Source organism: Phocoena sinus, chromosome X (genome assembly GCF_008692025.1).
Source record: "Phocoena sinus isolate mPhoSin1 chromosome X, mPhoSin1.pri, whole genome shotgun sequence".
Classification (NCBI taxonomy): domain Eukaryota; kingdom Metazoa; phylum Chordata; class Mammalia; order Artiodactyla; family Phocoenidae; genus Phocoena; species Phocoena sinus.
In genome coordinates, this window is record NC_045784.1 from 41,979,238 (window position 1) to 41,997,234 (window position 17,997).

Consider the following 17,997-nt stretch of genomic DNA (forward strand, 5'->3'; position numbering starts at 1 on the left):
TACTTTGCAAGCCTCTGTACAAATAAATTTGAAAACCTGGATAAGATAGATAACTTAACCATGGAAATACAGATTACCAAAATTGACCCCATTGGAGGTAGAAAGCTTAAAGAGATCAATTTCCAAAAAGGTAGAGAAAATTAATAAGGAACTACCCCACTAAAAAGCACCAAGTCCAGATGGTTTCATAGGGACCAGATAGTCCCAATAATTCTCAGATTATTCTAGAGCATTGTAACGCAAGGAAAATGTCCTAATTCCCTTTATGAAGCATGCAAAACGCTGATACCTAAATCTAAAAGACAAAGACAATACCAGAAAAAAGGAAAGAAAGAAAACCGCAGATAAATATCACTCATGAGAATGATACAAAAATAATATTAGAAAATGAATATAATACCATATTAAGAAAATAATATATCATGACCAAATAGATATTCATTCTAGAAATGCAAGTTTCAGTATTAAGAAATCTAATATTATCATATAGCATATTAATATATCTAAGGAGAGAACTATATAATTATTTCCATATATGCTAAAGAAGTCTTTAATAAAATTCAGTACTTAGGCATCATAAAACATTCAAGAAAATAGGAACTGTAAGATACTTTCTTAACATTATAACATAAATATGGCATAGTCTTCAACCTAGTATCTTATTTCATGGGGAAACACTAGAGGCATTTCCACTAATTTCAGTAAGAAGACAGATATGCCCATTATCCCCATTACTATTCCAAATATCAGTAGAGGTATTAGTCAGTACAATTAAACAAAAGAAACCAATTAGAGACATAAGACCAAGTAAAGATGATGCAAAATTCTGTTTGCAGATGATGCAATAGTATATTTAGAAAACCTTAGGAAAGTCAATGATAAAACTAACTCAAGCCATAAAAGAATTTAGTAAGGTGGCAGGATATGAAGTTAACATATAAAAATCAATAGCTTTTATAATCAGGTGGAGGATATTAACACGCCTGGGGCATGTTGTAATGCAGGAAGTTAAGGAAATACTCAAAAAAGGGTGGGATGTGTCAAAAGAGCACAGGTGCAAGCCAACCTGAAAGAGCTCCCAGTGACCAAAGGTGGAACAATTTAAGCATCAAAATAAATAGCAATAATACTGAATTGTAACCCAAAGAATAAAATAGATCCATGAGTCTATAATGATATAAATAAATAATTGAATGAATGAATGAACAAACGAACAAACAAACAATAAATAAGGGAGAAGGGGCAGGTCTCTTTTACAGAGGAATTCCAATTAATAAATGTAGAACTGAGAGAAATAGAAAATCACCATTAGAATACCACAGTAATAACTGTTACAGGCAAGGTATCTATTCGTGGATGCTAAAATTAGTCCATGACAGTTTGAGGAGAAACAGGATGTTTTTATGATCTCAGAGTATCTCCTCTAAGATATTTATTAATTACAAAGGAAAATATAGTAACCTAACAGCTGAGAAAACCAGCGAGACACACTACCTTAACCAACTGATAAAGTTTAACATCACCACTAATAAGACATTGAGATCATACATTCCTGATATAATGGGATAAGAGGGTCACAGCAGCCTTTCTATGGCATTTTTGCTCAAAACTGAATAACCTCGGTGAGAAAGCATCAGACAAACCCAGATTGTAGGGACATTCTATAAAATATATGACCAGTACTCTTCAGAAGTGTCGAGGTATGGAAAGACTGAGAAACTATCACAAATTGGAGGATACTAAGGAGACATGACAGCTGCTGCAGTGTGGGATCCTGGATTGAATTCTGGAACAGAAGGACATTAGGGGAAAAATTAGTAAAATTTGAATAAGTTTTGTAGATTAATTATAGTAATGTTAATTTCCTGGTTTAGGTAATTGTACTCTGGTTATGTGAGATGTTAACATTAGAGGGAACTATGTGAAGGGTATATGTGAGCTCTGTACTATTTTTGTAACTTCTCTGTAAGACTAAAATTATGTCTAAGTAAATTTTAAAATTAGGTGATAGCTAAATAAACGATTATAAGTTATTTATTTATTTTAAAATTAATTTTTATTGGAGTATGGTTGCTTTACAATGTTGCATTAGCCTCCACTGCACCACAAAATGAATCAGCCATACACATACAGTTATCCCTTCCCTTTTGGACTTACCTCCCATTTAGGTTACCACAGGGCACTAGGTGAGTTCCCTGTGTTATACAGCATTTCCCATCAGTTGTCCATTTTATATATACATAGTATCAATAATGTATATGTGTTAATCCCAGTCTCCCAATAAGATAATCTATACCATTTTTCTAGATTCCACATATGTACGTTATTATACGATATTTGCTTTTCTCTTTCTGACTTACTTCACTCTGTATAACACTCTCTAGGTCCATCCACATCTCTACAAATGACCCACTTTCGTTCCTTTTTATGGCTGAGTAGTATTCCATTGTATATATGTACCACATCTTCTTTATCCATTCCTCTGGATTATAAGTTATCATAGGATACTTGTTGCTTAATTTGAGAGAGTTAAGGATTGTTTGTTTTATGCAGACTCTTTAAGAGTAACCTGTATTGTTGATTTAAATTCAAAGAGCCCAGAAAAATAACTCACGAAGTACCCCTTTACTCTTTATTAAATCCAGAACAAGCTGGCTTCCCTGTCAATACTTCAGACTCTTTACAAATAGAAGTTGATCTGGCCATTTATGAAGTTAAGAGATGTCTCTCTTGTTGCAGTGCAGAGTGGGTGGGGATGGTCTTTTTAAAAGGAGAACATTAAAAGGTGTTAGTTCCATAGTGATGATCTTCTCAAGGTGTATGCAATGTCTTCCCAGGTATTCCGGAAGGACCTTATCAGTGCGATGAAACTTCCAGACTCTCACCATATTAATCCTGACAGCTATTACCTCTTTGCGGATACATGGAAGGAAGAATGGGAAAAGGGAGTCCAGGTACCAGCCAGTCCAGACGCTGTTCCACAGCCTTCCCTCAGGTATTTTTATGCTTGTATCTTTGATTTAGGGGATGAATTCTCTTATGGTTATCTGTGTACTGCTTGAGGAGAGACTTTGAGTGGCTAATTAAACATTTATAATGCAAAGTCACATACCATGTTCAGCAATTCACTCAGACCAATGGCAGATTATACCAGCCTAGGATAGGTCAGTAGTTGAAGTCAAGGTCATTTATTTAGGGATAATATATGTACCTATTCACAGGATAAAACTGTTTGAAGTCCAGTCTGAAATTATAAGGTTTTGGAGACCAAGATTTCCCAGTCTGACACAATAATCAGTAGCATTTATTAATTAGCCTTTGAAGAGAAGCAGAACATTAATTACATAACCCCATAATAACCCTATTAATATATAATGCCATGACAAGTTGCTTCATTTTAATAGGGGCTTCATAGTGATAGCATCTGTAAACAGAGCACCAAAACATACAGAGTTTGTAAAATGCATAAACCCAAATGAAAGGGGGTAGCTGGAATAATTAGGTTGACCATAAGCACACAGCCTTCATTTGCAAAGACCTGAGAAGAAAGTTTTAGTAGGAGAGGACTTTTCTGACAGAGGAAGTAGTAAGTTTAGCTCCTCAAGAGTAATGACTGGTTTTGGAAGCCACTTTTTCTTACTGGTCTTTGTGTTCCCAGTGCTTTGCACAAAGGCCAGCATGAAATAAAATGCTTGGTATAAGTTTGAGTGAGTGAGGGAAGGAAGGAATAGAATCAGATAAAGGGGCTGGTAGGATCTGCTGGTTACTATGAGAAATGGTACATCTCATTGTATAGCTATCTATTTCTAGTACATATTAGGTTCTTAAAGGTCAGAGACCACATTCTTGAATTCTCAGCCCCTAGCAGCAGGTTCTTAGGTCTTAGTCATATTCCAGAAATGCTTGTCAAATCACTTTTAAAAACCCAAGCCCAGGCTGTCCCACCCACAGAGAGACTGTCTATGTTCTGTTAAGGAAAACTTCACAGTCTTGCCCAGTACACTTATGGACCCTTACTAGTTCATCATCATTGCCACCATCCTCCTAGAAATCACAACAGCATCATGAATGAACATAGGAGTCAGGCATTTTCATGTCCTTATTGTCAGTATTTTTATATACTGTTGCAGTAACTGGGGAGCCTAGACTTCCACCTTAAACCAGCATTAATGATGCATCCCTCTCCCTCCCATCTATCATACTATCAGAGGAGACTTTCACCACTCCTTAGAAGTAATGAGGACACCTGCTCCCCCCACCCCGTGGTATCAGTGGAGGCCACATAGGGAGCAGTAGTAAGGTGCTCTTATCAATCCCAGCAAAGGAGGTATCAGTGGAGGCCTAATGGGAAGCCAGAACTCTCAGCATCACCCAGTAGTAACAAAGAGTCCCTGCCCCGGATGTCAATACAGGCCAAATGGTGAACCAGGACATATACAATCACCTGGCAGTGATGAGGTGATATCCACCCCCAACCTGATCTCCATCCAGAGCAGTGTCAGAGGAAGCCAGTCAAAACAAAAGTTTTAAAGAAGATCCAGAGTCTCATAGCATAATCCCCAAAATGTCCAGTCTCCGGTGAAAAAAATCACTCATATCAAAAACTAGGAAGATCTCAACTTGAACAAAGATAATCAGTAGATGCCAGTACCAAGGTGACAGATATTAGAATTATCTAACAAAGACTTAAAAGCAGCCATCATAAAAATGCTTCAGTGAGCAATTATGAGTACACTTAAAGCAAATGAAACAATAGTATCCCCCCTTTCATACCTGATATTGGCAATTTTTATCTCCTTTTTTACTTGCTATAGGTTGGTCATTTTTACTGACCATTTCACAAAGCCATCTTTTTGTTTCATTATCTTTTCTGTTTTTAATTTATTTCTGCTCTTATCTCTATTACTTCAATTATTTTAGTTGCTTTGGATTTATTTTGCCCTTCTTATAGTTTCTTGAATTGGGAGCTTAGCTTATTGATTTGAGACATTTCTTCTTTCCAATATGAGCATTTAGTGTTAAAAATTTCCCTCTCATCACTGCTTTAGCTATGTCCCACACATTTTGGTGTGTTGTATTTTCATTTCATTCACTTTAGTGTATTTTTTCCTTTGAGACTTCTTTCACCTTCTTTTTTTCCCTTGGGACTTCTTTTATTTAAAAGTGTGGTTTTTACTTTATTTGGATATTTTCTTATCTCTCTATTATACTTTATTTGGATATTTTCTTATCTCTCTATTACTGATTTCTAGTTTTGATTCCATTGTATTAGAGAACACTCTGTATAATTCCAATTTGTTTCAATTTGTTGAGGTTTATTTTATGACCCAGGATACAGTCTATCATGGTACATGTTCTGTGGGTGCTTGAAAACAATGCCTGTGCTGCTGCTGCTGAGTGGAACACTCTATAAATGTCAGTTCAATCCTGTTAGTTGATGGTGTTGAGTTCTTCTATATCCTGGGTGATTTTCTGTCTGTTCTATCACTTACTGACAGAGGTTGAAGTCTCCAGCTATAATCGGGGAATTGTGTTTTTCTCCTTTCAGTTCAATCAGTTTTTGTTTCAGATGTTTTGCAGCCCTGTTGTTTGGTGCACATACGTTTACTATTGCTATGTTTTATTGGTGGATTGATCGTTTCTTCATTATGTAATATTCCTCCCCATCTCTGGTAATTTTCTTTGCTATGAAGGCTACTTAATCTGATATTAATGTTGTCACTCTTGCTTTCTTTTGAGTAACGTTTACACTGTATATCTTTCTCCATTATTTTACTTTTGACCTACTTATATGCTTATATTTTAAGTGTGTTTTTGGTAGACAGCATATATTTGGATCATGTTTTTTAATCCATTCTGCCAAGCTCTGACTTTTAATGGGTTTAGACCATTTACACTTAATGTAATTATTGATATGTTAGGGCTTAAGTCTGCCATTTTATTTTATTATGTGTGTATGTGTGTGTTCTCTGTTTTTTATTTCTCTCGTTTCTTTTTCCTGCCTTCCTGAGGGTTACCTGAACAAATTACCACAACTTACCCAGTGTGAAATAATCATTTGAAGAGCCCCATAACTATTAATGAAATTGAATTTATAATTAAAAATTCTCCCTAAAAATACCTCCAGGCCCAGATGCTTTCACTGGAAAATTCTTCCAAACATTTAAAGAAATAAAAAGTGATGATGCTGGAAGAGAAATTTGAATCAAACTAAATGTAGTTATAGAATAAATAGTTTACCATGGGAATGTGGATACACTGTTGCAGTTTGAGAGGAACTAGCTATGCAGCTAGAGGAACTTAATGAAGGCAAACTTATGGACATAAAGAAAGTGATTGTGATGAAAAGAATGAAGATGCCCCAGAGAAAATGATGCCAGAAAAAAACTGCACATTAATGGAACTCTCAGAAAATTTTTCGACAGTCAAAGGACAAATGTTGGAAACTGATCCAAGTTCATAAAGGAGTATGACAACTTGCCAAGACATAGAAAAGGTGCTTGCTCTGTGTCATAAATTTTGTAATTAAAAGAAGGAGTCAAGCACTGTACTCTTTTTTTTTTTTTTTTTTTTTTTTTTTTTTTTTTTTTTTTTTGCTGTACGCGGGCCTGTCACTGTTGTGGCCTCTCCCGTTGCGGAGCATAGGCTCCGGACGCGCAGGCCCGGCGGCCATGGCTCACGGGCCCAGCCGCTCTGCGGCATGTGGGATCTTCCCGGACCGGGGCACGAACCCGTTTCCCCTGCATCAGCAGGCGGACTCTCAACCACTGCGCCACCAGGGAAGCCCAAGCACTGTACTCTTGATAAGTTTTTACAAAGAGATAAAAGAGTTTAAATTCTCAGTGTTTCAAATTATAGTGTATTAAATACATATTGGTTTTACTATTTTTTATTTCCCTATATAGTTATAGCCAACAGTAAGAGAGTAAAATGCTTTGACAAAAATTTTAAAGGTCACTGAACAATCACAGTTTTCCCCATTGATTATTAAGATTGCTTTTCACAGTTTCAGTTTGCACAGTCATTTTTACAGTACAGTACCACTGTGCAAAGCGAGGACTACCTGCTTTAGTGACAGCAGATCAGTGGTTTTTTTGGAAGTGGCCAGTGGAGCAGGAGGATACAAGGAAACTTTTAGAGGTGATGGATATATTTATTATCTTGGTTGTAGTTCTGGTTGCACAAATTTATATGTGTGTTGGAACTTGTTAATTTGTACATTTTAAATATATGCAGCTTAATATGTAATTTATACCTCAATAATGTTAATAAAAGTATCATCCATGTATGTAATTATAAATATATATTTAAATATATAAACAATCATCACAAATAAAGGAGTGTATAGATGGTAATAAAATGTGGTAGTGGGCACATGAAGGCACAACAGTATGTGATTAGAAGAGAAAAGGAAGAAAGACAACAGATGTGACTATAAGCTACCCAAGAGCAGAACCCTTACCGTCAAATCGTAGGTTTTCAATATACGTTTACTATTGTAAGGAGAATAGGATGAAGGAAGGAAAGAGGAAAGCAGGTGGGTGTTAGGAAAGAAAATTAGCAAACAACCAAAAGATATTATAGTTGACCCTTGAACCACATGAGTTTGAACTGTGCGGGTCCACTTATACGTGGTTTTTTTTCAGTAGTAAATACTACAGTACTACACAGTCTGTGGGTGGTTGAATCCACAGATCCAGAACCACGGATGTGGAGGGCCAACTGTAAATTATGTGTGAATTTTTGACTGCATGAAGTGTCAGTGCCCATTACCCCTGTCTTGTTCAAAGATCAACTGTACATTCTTACCAGCATTGTATGAGGATTCCATTTTCTCCACATCCTAACCAGCACTTGTTATTGTCTGTATTTTTTATTGTGGCCATCCTAGTAGGTATGAAGTATATCTCATTGTGGTTTTGATTTGCATTTGCTTGATAGCTAATGATGTTGAGCATCTTTTCTTCATGTGCTTATTAGCCAGTTGTATATTCTTTCTGGAAGAGAGCTTTTCTACTTTATTACAAAGAGAAGAAGCCTTTATGTGGTCAGAAAAATACAAGGTTGATCTTTTTTCCCTTCCTGTGAAACACTACTGTTCAAACTGCAAAGTGAATCATCTCAGTTCACCTCTTTATGTTCTATCACATTCACTTTGGAATGGCTGCCTTTGGCTGCTGAAAGTCTACCCCTTTAGTGAAAAGGGTGACAAAGTCCCCTGACCAGCAGTTCTAGAATATCCCATTTTTACTTGGTGCTTCGATGCATGCCTCCCATATATATCTCTTCTTTGGAGAAATTATTCACATCTTTTGCCCATTAGAAAAATTGGGCTATTTGTCTTTTTATTGTTGAATTGTAAAAGTTCTTTACATAGTCTAGGGTTTTTAAAAAATATTTATTTATTTGGCTGCACCGGATCTTAGTTGCGGCACACAGGATTTTCATTGCCGCGTTCAGGATCTTTAGCTGTGGCATGTGGGATCATTTAGTTGCAGTGTGCAGGCTCTCAGTGGCAGCATGTGGGATCTAGTTCCCTGACCATGGATCAAACCCAGGCCCCCTGCATTGGGAGTGTGGAGTCTTAACCACTGGACCACCAGGGAGATCCCTAGATACAGGTTTTTTTTTATCAGATATATGATTTGCAAATCATTTCTCCCTTTCTGTGGGTAGTCTTTTCACTTCATTGATGGTGTCCTTTGAGACACAAAAGTTTTTAATTTTGATGAAGTTCAGTTTATCTATTTTTTTTCTTTTGGTTGCTTGTCCTTTTGGTGTCATATCTAAGAAATCATTGCCTAAACCAAGATCATGTAGTTTTATACCTATGTTTTCTCCTAAGAATTCTGTAGTTTTATAAAACTCTTACATTTGGGTCTTTGATCCATTTAAGTTAATTTTTGTGTATAGCATGAGATGTTAGGGGTCTAACTTCATTCTTTTGCTTGTGGATATCCATGTATCCCAGCTCCAACTGTTGAGCAGCTTCCGTTTTGAAAGCAATGGACACTGTATCCCAACCTTACCCACCTTGGTTCCACCAGGCTGCTATGAAAGAAAACACAGTTCTTGAATCACCAAGAAATCCCAGTTCCATCTTTTTAAGTCCCTTTTCACAAATCTACCAAGGTGACTTTTCAAGTTTTTCGTACTTTGAACTGAGATGCTAATTTCTCTACTTTATGCTTCACTCTGTCCAAATACGTTACTTTTTCCCACTATATGGGAAAATACCATATATGTTCCTTTTTTATTGGTTAATTTTACAACTTTTTATGTTAGTGTTTCTTTTTTATGTCTTTGTTGGGTTTTTTTCATAGGTTACAAATTCTGTAGAAGTTAAGGAGGTGCCTGGTAAAAGTTTGGTTATTTACACTATTGAGAGTATACTTAGATAGTTTTTGAAATTAAAAGATGTAGCTTTATTCTCAAAAGCCACAAATAAAAGTATTTTCTTCTGACATAACTGCCAAATCTAAACAAATGTAAATGTTTCATAGCAAACCCTTGCAATGATTGCTTTTAGATTTAAAATAACGATAGTGTATTACCTTCATATAAAAATAAATGTTCACTAATAATTATTCAATTGTAAAAATTCTTCCTGCCTTCCAAATTTAAAAAATTGTCAGTGTGCATTAAAAGCATGATGACATTCCTTGATTTTGTGATAAATTTTTTTTAATTTATTTTATTTTTGGCTGCATTGGGTCTTTGTTGCTGTGCACGGGTTTTCTCTAGTTGAGGCAATCAGGGGCTACTCTTCATTGCGGTGCGCAGGCTTCTCATTGTAGTGGCTTCTCTTGTTGCGGAGCATGGGCTCTAGGTGTATGGGCTTCAGTAGTTGTGGCGCAGGAGCGTAGTAGTTGCTCGTGGGCTCTAGAGTGCAGACTCAGTAGTTGTGGCGCACGGGCTTAGTTGCTCCATGGCATGTGGGATATTCCTGGACCAGGGCTCAAATCCATGTCCCCTGCATTGGCAGGTGGCTTCTTAACCACTGTGCCACCAGGGAAACCTGTGCTAAATATTTTTAATAAAGAGTGTTATAGCAGTTCACAATAGCATATGAAAAGTATCAGAATGTAAAAACAAAAATCTTTTAATATATTATTTTGAGTTGACTCCTCCGTGTTAGTTTTAGTAAAATTAAAACCTCATTGGTTAGTTATTTTCTACTGATGGATAGCTCTGGAGAAAATATTCTAAGATATAAATCTGTTAGAGAAATTTAAGAATGAATCTAATGCAACAAAATAGTTACTTAAGTGGAAACATACATGAAAATATTGGGAAATAATTTTTTACCGTTATGTATGTATTAGTCAGGATAGGCCAACTGCTATAACGAACATCTCCGAAAGTCTCAGCATCTTAACATAATGAAGGTTTTATTTTTTGCACATGTCTCCATCCAGTGTGGGTTTGGGATGTGAGTCATCTCTGCCTGACATAGGCATTCAGGGACTCAGGCTCTTTTTGAGTGACTCCTCTGTCTGCCAGGACTTTTCCCAATCCCTTTTCCACCCCCAAACTTCTAAATCCAGTCTGCAGGAAAAGAAAAGGCAGTATGGAGGGTTATGCAGGCATATTTGGAGGGGGGCTAGACTTTGAAGTGGATTATCCACACATACGCCATTAGCCAGAACTCATTCACATGGCCCACCTAACTGCAAAGGATACTGGGGAATGCAGTCTTGCTATGTGCCTAGATAGAAAAAGAAACAGGGTTTGGTGAACACATTAGCATTTCTGTGTTACTCCTTGGTAGTGGTATTACGAACTCAAAGCTACATGAGCACAAGAACCTTACTGATTTCTTTTTTAACATTTTTATTGGAGTATAATTGCTTTAACACTGGTGTGTTAGTCTCTGCTGTATAAAAAAGTGAATCAGCTATACATATACATATATCCCCATATCCCCCTCCCTCTTGTGTCTCCCTCCCACCCTCCCTATCCCACCCCTCTAGGTGGTCACAAAGCACCGAGCTGATTTCCCTGTGCGATGCAGCTGCTTCCCACTAGCTATCTGTTTTACATTTAGTAGTGTATATATGTCAATGCCACTCTCTCACTTCATCCCAGCTTACCCTTCTCCCTTCCCGTGTGCTCAAGTCCATTCTCTACATCTGCGTCTTTATTCCTGTCCTGCCCCTACATTCTTCAGAACCATATTTTTTTTCTTAGATTCCATATATGTGTTAGTATATAGTATTTGTTTTTCTCTTTCTGACTTACTTCACTCTGTATGACAAACTCTAGGTCCATCCACCTCACTACAAATAACTCAATTTCATTTCTTTTTATGGCTGAGTAATATGCCATTGTATATATGTGCCACATCTTCTTTATCCATTCATCTGTTGATGGACACTTAGGTTGCTTCCATGTCTTGGCTATTGTAAGTAGAGGTGCAGTGAACATTGTGGTACATGACTCTTTATGAATTATGTTTTTCTCAGGGCATATGCCCAGTAGTGGGATTGCTGGGTCATATGGTAGTTCTATTTGTAGTTTTTTAAGGAACTTCCATACTGTTCTCCATAGTGGCTGTACCAATTCACATTCCCACCAGCAGTGCAAGAGTGTTCCCTTTTCTCCACACCCTCTCCAGCATTTATTGTTTGTAGATGTTTTGATGATGGCCATTCTGACCGGTGTGAGGTGATACCTCACTGGAGTTTTTATTTCATTTCTCTAATGATTAGTGATGTTGAGCATCCTTTCATGTGTTTGTTGGCAATCTGTCTATCTTCTTTGGAGAAATGTCTAGTTAGGTGTTCTGCCCATTTTTGGATTGGCTTGTTTGTTTGTTTTTTTGATATTGAGCTGCATGAGCTGTTTGTATATTTTGGAGATTAATCCTTTGTCAGTTGCATCATTTGCATATTTTCTCCCATTCTGACGGTTGTCTTCTCATCTTATTTATGGTTTCCTTTGCTGTGCAAAAGCTTTAAAGTTTCATTAGGTCCCACTTTATTTTTGTTTCCATTTCTCTGGGAGGTGGGTCAAAAAGGATCTTGCTGTGATTTATGTCATAGAGTGTTCTGCCTGTGTTTTCCTCTTAAGAGTTTGATAGTTTCTGGCCTTACATTTAGGTCTTTAATCCATTTTGAGTTTATTTTTGTGAAGGTGTTAGGGAGTGTTCGAATTTCATTCTTTTACCTGTAGCTGTCCAGTTTTCCCAGCACCACTTATTAAAGAGGCTGTCTTTTCTCCATTGTATATTTTTGCCTCCTTTATCAAAGATAAGGTGACCATATGTGCATGGGTTTATCTCTGGGCTTTCTATCCTGTTCCGTTGACCTATATTTCTGTTTTTGTGCCAGTACCATACTGTCTTGATTACTGTAGCTTTGTAGTGTAGTCTGAAGTCTGGGAGCCTCATTCCTCTAGTTCTGTTTTTCTTTCTCAGGATTGCTTTGGCTCTTCGGGGTCTTTTGTGTTTCCATACAAAATTGTGAAATTTTTTGTTCTAGTTCTGTGAAAAATGCCAGTGGTAGTTTGATAGGGATTGCATTGAATCCGTAGATTGCTTTGGGTGGTATAGTCATTTTCACAGTGTTGATTCTTCCAGTCTAAGAACATGGCATATCTCTCCATCTGTTTGTATCATCTTTAATTTCTTTCATCCGTGTCTTATAGTTTTCTGCATACAGGTCTTTTGTCTCCTTAGGTAAGTTTATTCTTTTTGTTGCAGTGGTAAATGGGAGTGTTTCCTTAATTTCTTTCTCAGATTTTTCATCATTAGTGTATAGGAATGTGAGAGATTTCTGTGCATTAATTTTGTATCCTGCAACTTTATCACATTCAATGATTAACTCTAGTAGTTTTCTGGTAGAGTCTTTAGGATTCTCTATGTATAGTATCATGTCATCTGCAAACAGTGACAGCTTTACTTCTTCTTTTCTGATTTGGGTTCCTTTTATTTCTTTTTCTTCTCTGATTGCTGTGGCTAAAACTTCCAAAACTATGTTGAATAATAGTGGTGAGAGTGGGTACCTTGTCTTGTTCCGGATCTTAGTGGAAATGGTTTCAATTTTTCACCATTGAGAACGATGTTGGCTGTGGGTTTGTCATATACAGCCTTTATTATGTTGAGGTAAGTTCTCTCTATGCCTACTTTCTGGAGGGTTTTTATCATAAATGGGTGTTGAATTTTGTCAAAAGCTTTTCCTGCATCTGTTGAGGTGATCATGTGGTTTTTACCCTTTGATTTGTTAATATGGTGTATCACATTGATTGATTTGCGTATATTGAAGAATCCTTGCATTCCTGGGATAAACCCCACTTGACCATGATATATGATCCTTTTAATGTGCTGTTGGATTCTCTTTTCTAGTATTTTGTTGAGGATTTTTACATCTCTGTTCATCAATGATATTGGCCTGTAGTTTTCTTTCTTTGTGACATCTTTGTCTGGTTTTGGTATCAGGGTGATGGTGGCCTCGTAGAATGAGTTTGGGAGTTCCTCCCTCTGCTATATTTTGGAAGAGTTTGAGAAGGATAGGTGTTAGGTCTTCTCTAAATGTTTGACAGAATTCGCCTGTGAATCCATCTGGCCCTGGGCTTTTGTTTGTTGGAAGATTTTTAATCACAGTCTCAATTTCAGTGCTTGTGATTGGTCTGTTTATATTTTCTCTTTCTTCCTGGTTCAGTCTCAGAGGAACCTTACTGATTATTGATTTATTAATTTATTTAGGTTGTGCCTGGTCTTAGTTCTGGCAGGTGGGCTCCTTGGTTGCGGCATGTGGGCTCCTTAGGTTTGACAGGTGGGCTCCTTAGTTGTGGCTTGCAGGCTCCTTTAGTTGCAGCTCACTGGCTCCTTAGTTGTGGCATGTGAACTCTTACTTGTGGCATGCATGTGGGATCTAGTTTCCTGACCATGAATCGAACCCAGGCCCCTTGCATTGGGAGCTCAGAGTCTTAACTGCTGTGCCACCAGGGAAGTCCCAGAACCTTACTGCTTTTACTCACCACTGTAACCCTGTAGTTGATGCTATGATCTGTACTACCCAGATTCCCATTTAGTCTTAGGACCTATCCACATGGTCAGGATACTCTGACTTCTTACCTGGCAGCTCTGGGCTCCAAGAGTGAGTTTTCTAAGTGATGAGAAGTGGAAGGTGCCACTCCAGCAGTGGCCATTTTATCATCTCTGCCTCCTATGACTCTTCCTCAGACACTGCTTGACCAGGTGGCTTGAGCAAGACCCCAGTCTGGTTATTGAGTCCAGAGAAACTGTGATTAAACACTGCTTCTCATTCCCTTTCCTCAGCCCTCAGTGTTAACCTTGTAAGAATATAAATATATATTTTTCTTTTTACAAATAAGCCAATGGAGATAATTTAGTGTTACTAACATAGTATTTATAGTCTTAAAACAAATGTACTCGTGGTGATTAAATGTAATTACTGTTATAGACTTTACCAAACCATAGTGGTTCTCAGGCAACACAAAGTAGAGAAGGAATTCCGTGTTTTTTAAAAATTATCAAAAAGGAAACTGAGAGTCAGCCTAGACTCTTGTGTCGTCAACTCCTGCTTTTCCTTCCCACCCTACCTCTCATTTTTAGTCTACTTAATAGATGACATTTTTTTAAATAAATGACATTTAAAAAAATTTTTTTTAATTCTACATTCATCAGGAAGAGACAACACTAACTTTACTGCTTACACAAAACTGTCAGATCCAGAATATGAAAATGTTGGTATAAGCCAGATAAATTATTTACATACTGTTTTTTAAGCATAATTAGCTTCTGTGCCTCATTTTTTGCAATTTATGAAAATCTAGATGTTTAGCTAACTTCTTTTGGGAGCAAAGGAGGAAATAAGGGTGCCATTCTTTTTGGAAGCTATATAATTTTTAAATAATATGCAAAGTCAAATATTATGGCAAAAAAGACTGTTACTAGCTCATTTTTACTGTTGTGCTTGAACCTGGATAGAATTTTTTTTCTAAGAAATCAATGTAAATGAAGTTTGATTATCAGATTTACAAGAAATTTAAAACTACCAAAGCTTTGAAAATACTCACAAGCATTAGATTGTATATCAAACATAAAGAGAAAGTAGAGAATGGAAAAGTCTTACTAAAAATCTAGAAGCACTAGTCAAGACAACAAAAACCTCATACTCTTCAAAGCCCAAATCCCCTGAATTTTTTATGTGTAAGCATTGAACTTCAGTCTGTTTTCCCTAGGGGATTACTTGACTCTGTAGTTGAGATCAAAGGAATATTGACACTCATTTTAGGTAACAACATTTTGTTACCAAATTTAGCTGAATTCAAAGCAGTCTTGAAAATGTGCAGTTTCTTCTACAGTAAATATAAATGAATTTATGTGTGATAATCCCGCAATTATAATAATTATAATTTTGGTTAAAAAAAAAAAAGAAGGTGCCAGTCTTAAGGCCTGTGCTCAGAAAATGTCACAGTATTACTTCCACCATATTTTATTAGAGCAGTTGCAGAGAGCTCCCAGACTGAAGGGGAGGGAAATAGGCCCTACCTCTCAACAGAAGGACTATCAAAGGATTTATGACTACCTTCAATCCATCACAATAGTAATATTTGTAATGTTTGTATTTGAGTTACTTGTCTTATTGCCTACAGATGGATTAATCATTCAGCTAGAGAAACTTAAATACTAGTAAAACTAAGCACTTGCTTTTTATTTATTACCTAATTCACAAGATTGTCAAAATGCTTCAGAATTTTATTTCCTAATGAACTTACAGAAGTAATTTTGGATGTATATAAATTAATTGACCTGATTCTTGGGTGCTAAAACTGAAAAGGGGTGAAAAAATATACAACAGAGTAGGTGCAGCAAATCCTTTTAGAGTTTTTGTTCCAGCTTTCAGGTTAGGTTTTCCTCTCTGTTCCATTATCCTTTCTGCTATTCTTTTGTCCCTTAGTTTAGGGTAGTGTAGTGCATATACGTGGTGATTGAGGGGAGGGGTACAGAGAATTCTGAAATGGAGCCAGCTTGCGCTGTAAGTTACAGCTGTTTAAATAAGCCTTTTCATTACCACAAGGAATTTTTTGAAGTAAGTTCAACAAATAAAGATGATGTTAGCCCCATTTCATGTTTTTTAGGTAGACCGTGGATGATTTTGATGCTCATCAATGATAAACAAGTTTCAGATAGTTTTTGTTTTGTTTCGTTTTGTGTTCATTTGTATATTTAAATCCGTTTCTTTCACAGTAAGGTTCCAATGGAAGGAAGGCAATGCTTCATGTTTGGTTAAAAGGAAGCATGCATTATAAGTTATATTACACATAAGTGGTTAATGTTATATTTATCATGTATGTGTATATGATTTTTAAATTGTAGATGAATTATTGACTTACTGTAAAAACAAAAATAATCAGAATACAAATATTAACTGTATAATGTATATGCTTATACAACATGTACATATGTATGTACAAATAAATGGGAACATTCTGTAACTTGCTTTTCTCACTTAACAATATATTATCATATACTTCTGAGTCATTAGTGATACTGGAAGAGAGGATGATTAGGTATCCAGAGAGGCCTAGTTCTCCTTGGAATGTAAATGTTGGACTAACTGGGTTATGGAGAGCAGTACTGTCTTCACTAAACTCCCGACTCAAATATTTAACCACCAATGCAATGTTTCCACTTGGATGTCCAATAGACATCTCAGACTTAAAGTGTCCCAAACTGAACTAGTGATGTTCTTCCCAAACTAGTTCCACCTGTAATTTTCTACGTTTAACTAATAGCAGATTCATTCTTCCTGTTCAGTCTTTCAGGCCAAAATTCCTAGAGTCATCTTTGATTCTTCATTGCCTCATACCCCATATTCAGTATCAAAGGAGATCCCCTTGGTTCTACTTTTCAAAATACATCAGATTTCATATAGTAAGTCAAAGGAAGAATGGCCCCTAGTGATAAATGGGAGCACAAGCCTGCCTCCCACTGCTATATTTTATCATCATGCTTCTCTCACCTCCCCAACTCTCCTTGCCCCACTCTTCACACACCTCCTTTCCCATTCCATTTTAGGCAGCAGCAGTCTACCATTTTGCTTTCAATTATGAGAATCAATAAAGAGCACTTTTATACACACATTTATCTTATTTAAAGTTTAAAGCAGTCTTTTGGTAGCTTTTCCAGTTACTATTGCTGTATAAATTGTTTTTCCAGTTACTGTTGCCCCCAAACTTAGCACCAAGCAACCATGTTTTTATACTTATAGGTTCTGTGGGTCAGGAGTTCAGACAGGGCACAGTGGGGATGGCTAGTCTCTGTTCTACTATGTCTAGGGCCTCATCTGGGAAGACTTGGAAGTTTGGGGGTGACTCAGCGGCTGGGGGCTGGAATCATCTAAAGGCTTTCACTAACGTGTCTGCCACCTGGGCTGGGATGACATAAAGATTGCACATGGCCTCTCCATTTGGTTTGGCTTCCTCATAGCATGACAACCTCAGCATAGGCAGACTCTCTACAGGCCTCAGACACAGGGGTCCACATGCACATGTTCCAGCAAAAAGATGAAGCTGTTTTCCCTTTTATGACTCAGCCTTGCAATTCTCATAGCGTCACTTCTGTTGTATCCTATTGGTGGAAACAGTCACATGCCCTTCCTGATTCAAAAGGAGGAGAAATAGACTTCACCACTTGATGGGGCAGTGGGAGAGTCACATTGTAGAAGAGCGTGTGGAATTTTTAAAATACCATCTGTCACAGAGGTTGTAATTGTCTTTTGTTTCATAAATGAGGCATGGAGTCTTGTAGAGAAGCAGAGTGGCAAGATTAACAAGGGGCATCTTGGGAAACTACTCCTAGAGATATTATTATAAGGGCCTCCTGTTTAGTTAGCTTTTAAGGCACTTATTTCAAGCCTTTAAAAAAATCCATGATGTTGTGGTATTTGTGCAATTTCTGTGCTATTCACAGATGATTCTGATCCACTCATTAGGAAATGAAGCATAGTCTCTACCTGTTAAATATTT

General features: G+C 37.0%; 1 protein-coding gene across 6 annotated transcripts in view; it reads left to right on the forward strand.

Annotated features, from left to right (window-relative positions):
* Window positions 1–17,997, forward strand: part of JADE3 (jade family PHD finger 3) — a 153,487-nt gene that overhangs the window by 95,918 nt on the left and 39,572 nt on the right. For all 6 annotated transcript variants that reach the window (XM_032619543.1, XM_032619544.1, XM_032619542.1 and 3 more), the window contains one exon: window positions 2,838–2,995. In XM_032619543.1, coding sequence (XP_032475434.1) covers window positions 2,838–2,995 — 158 coding nt within the window. The remainder of the gene's footprint in view (window positions 1–2,837; window positions 2,996–17,997) is intronic.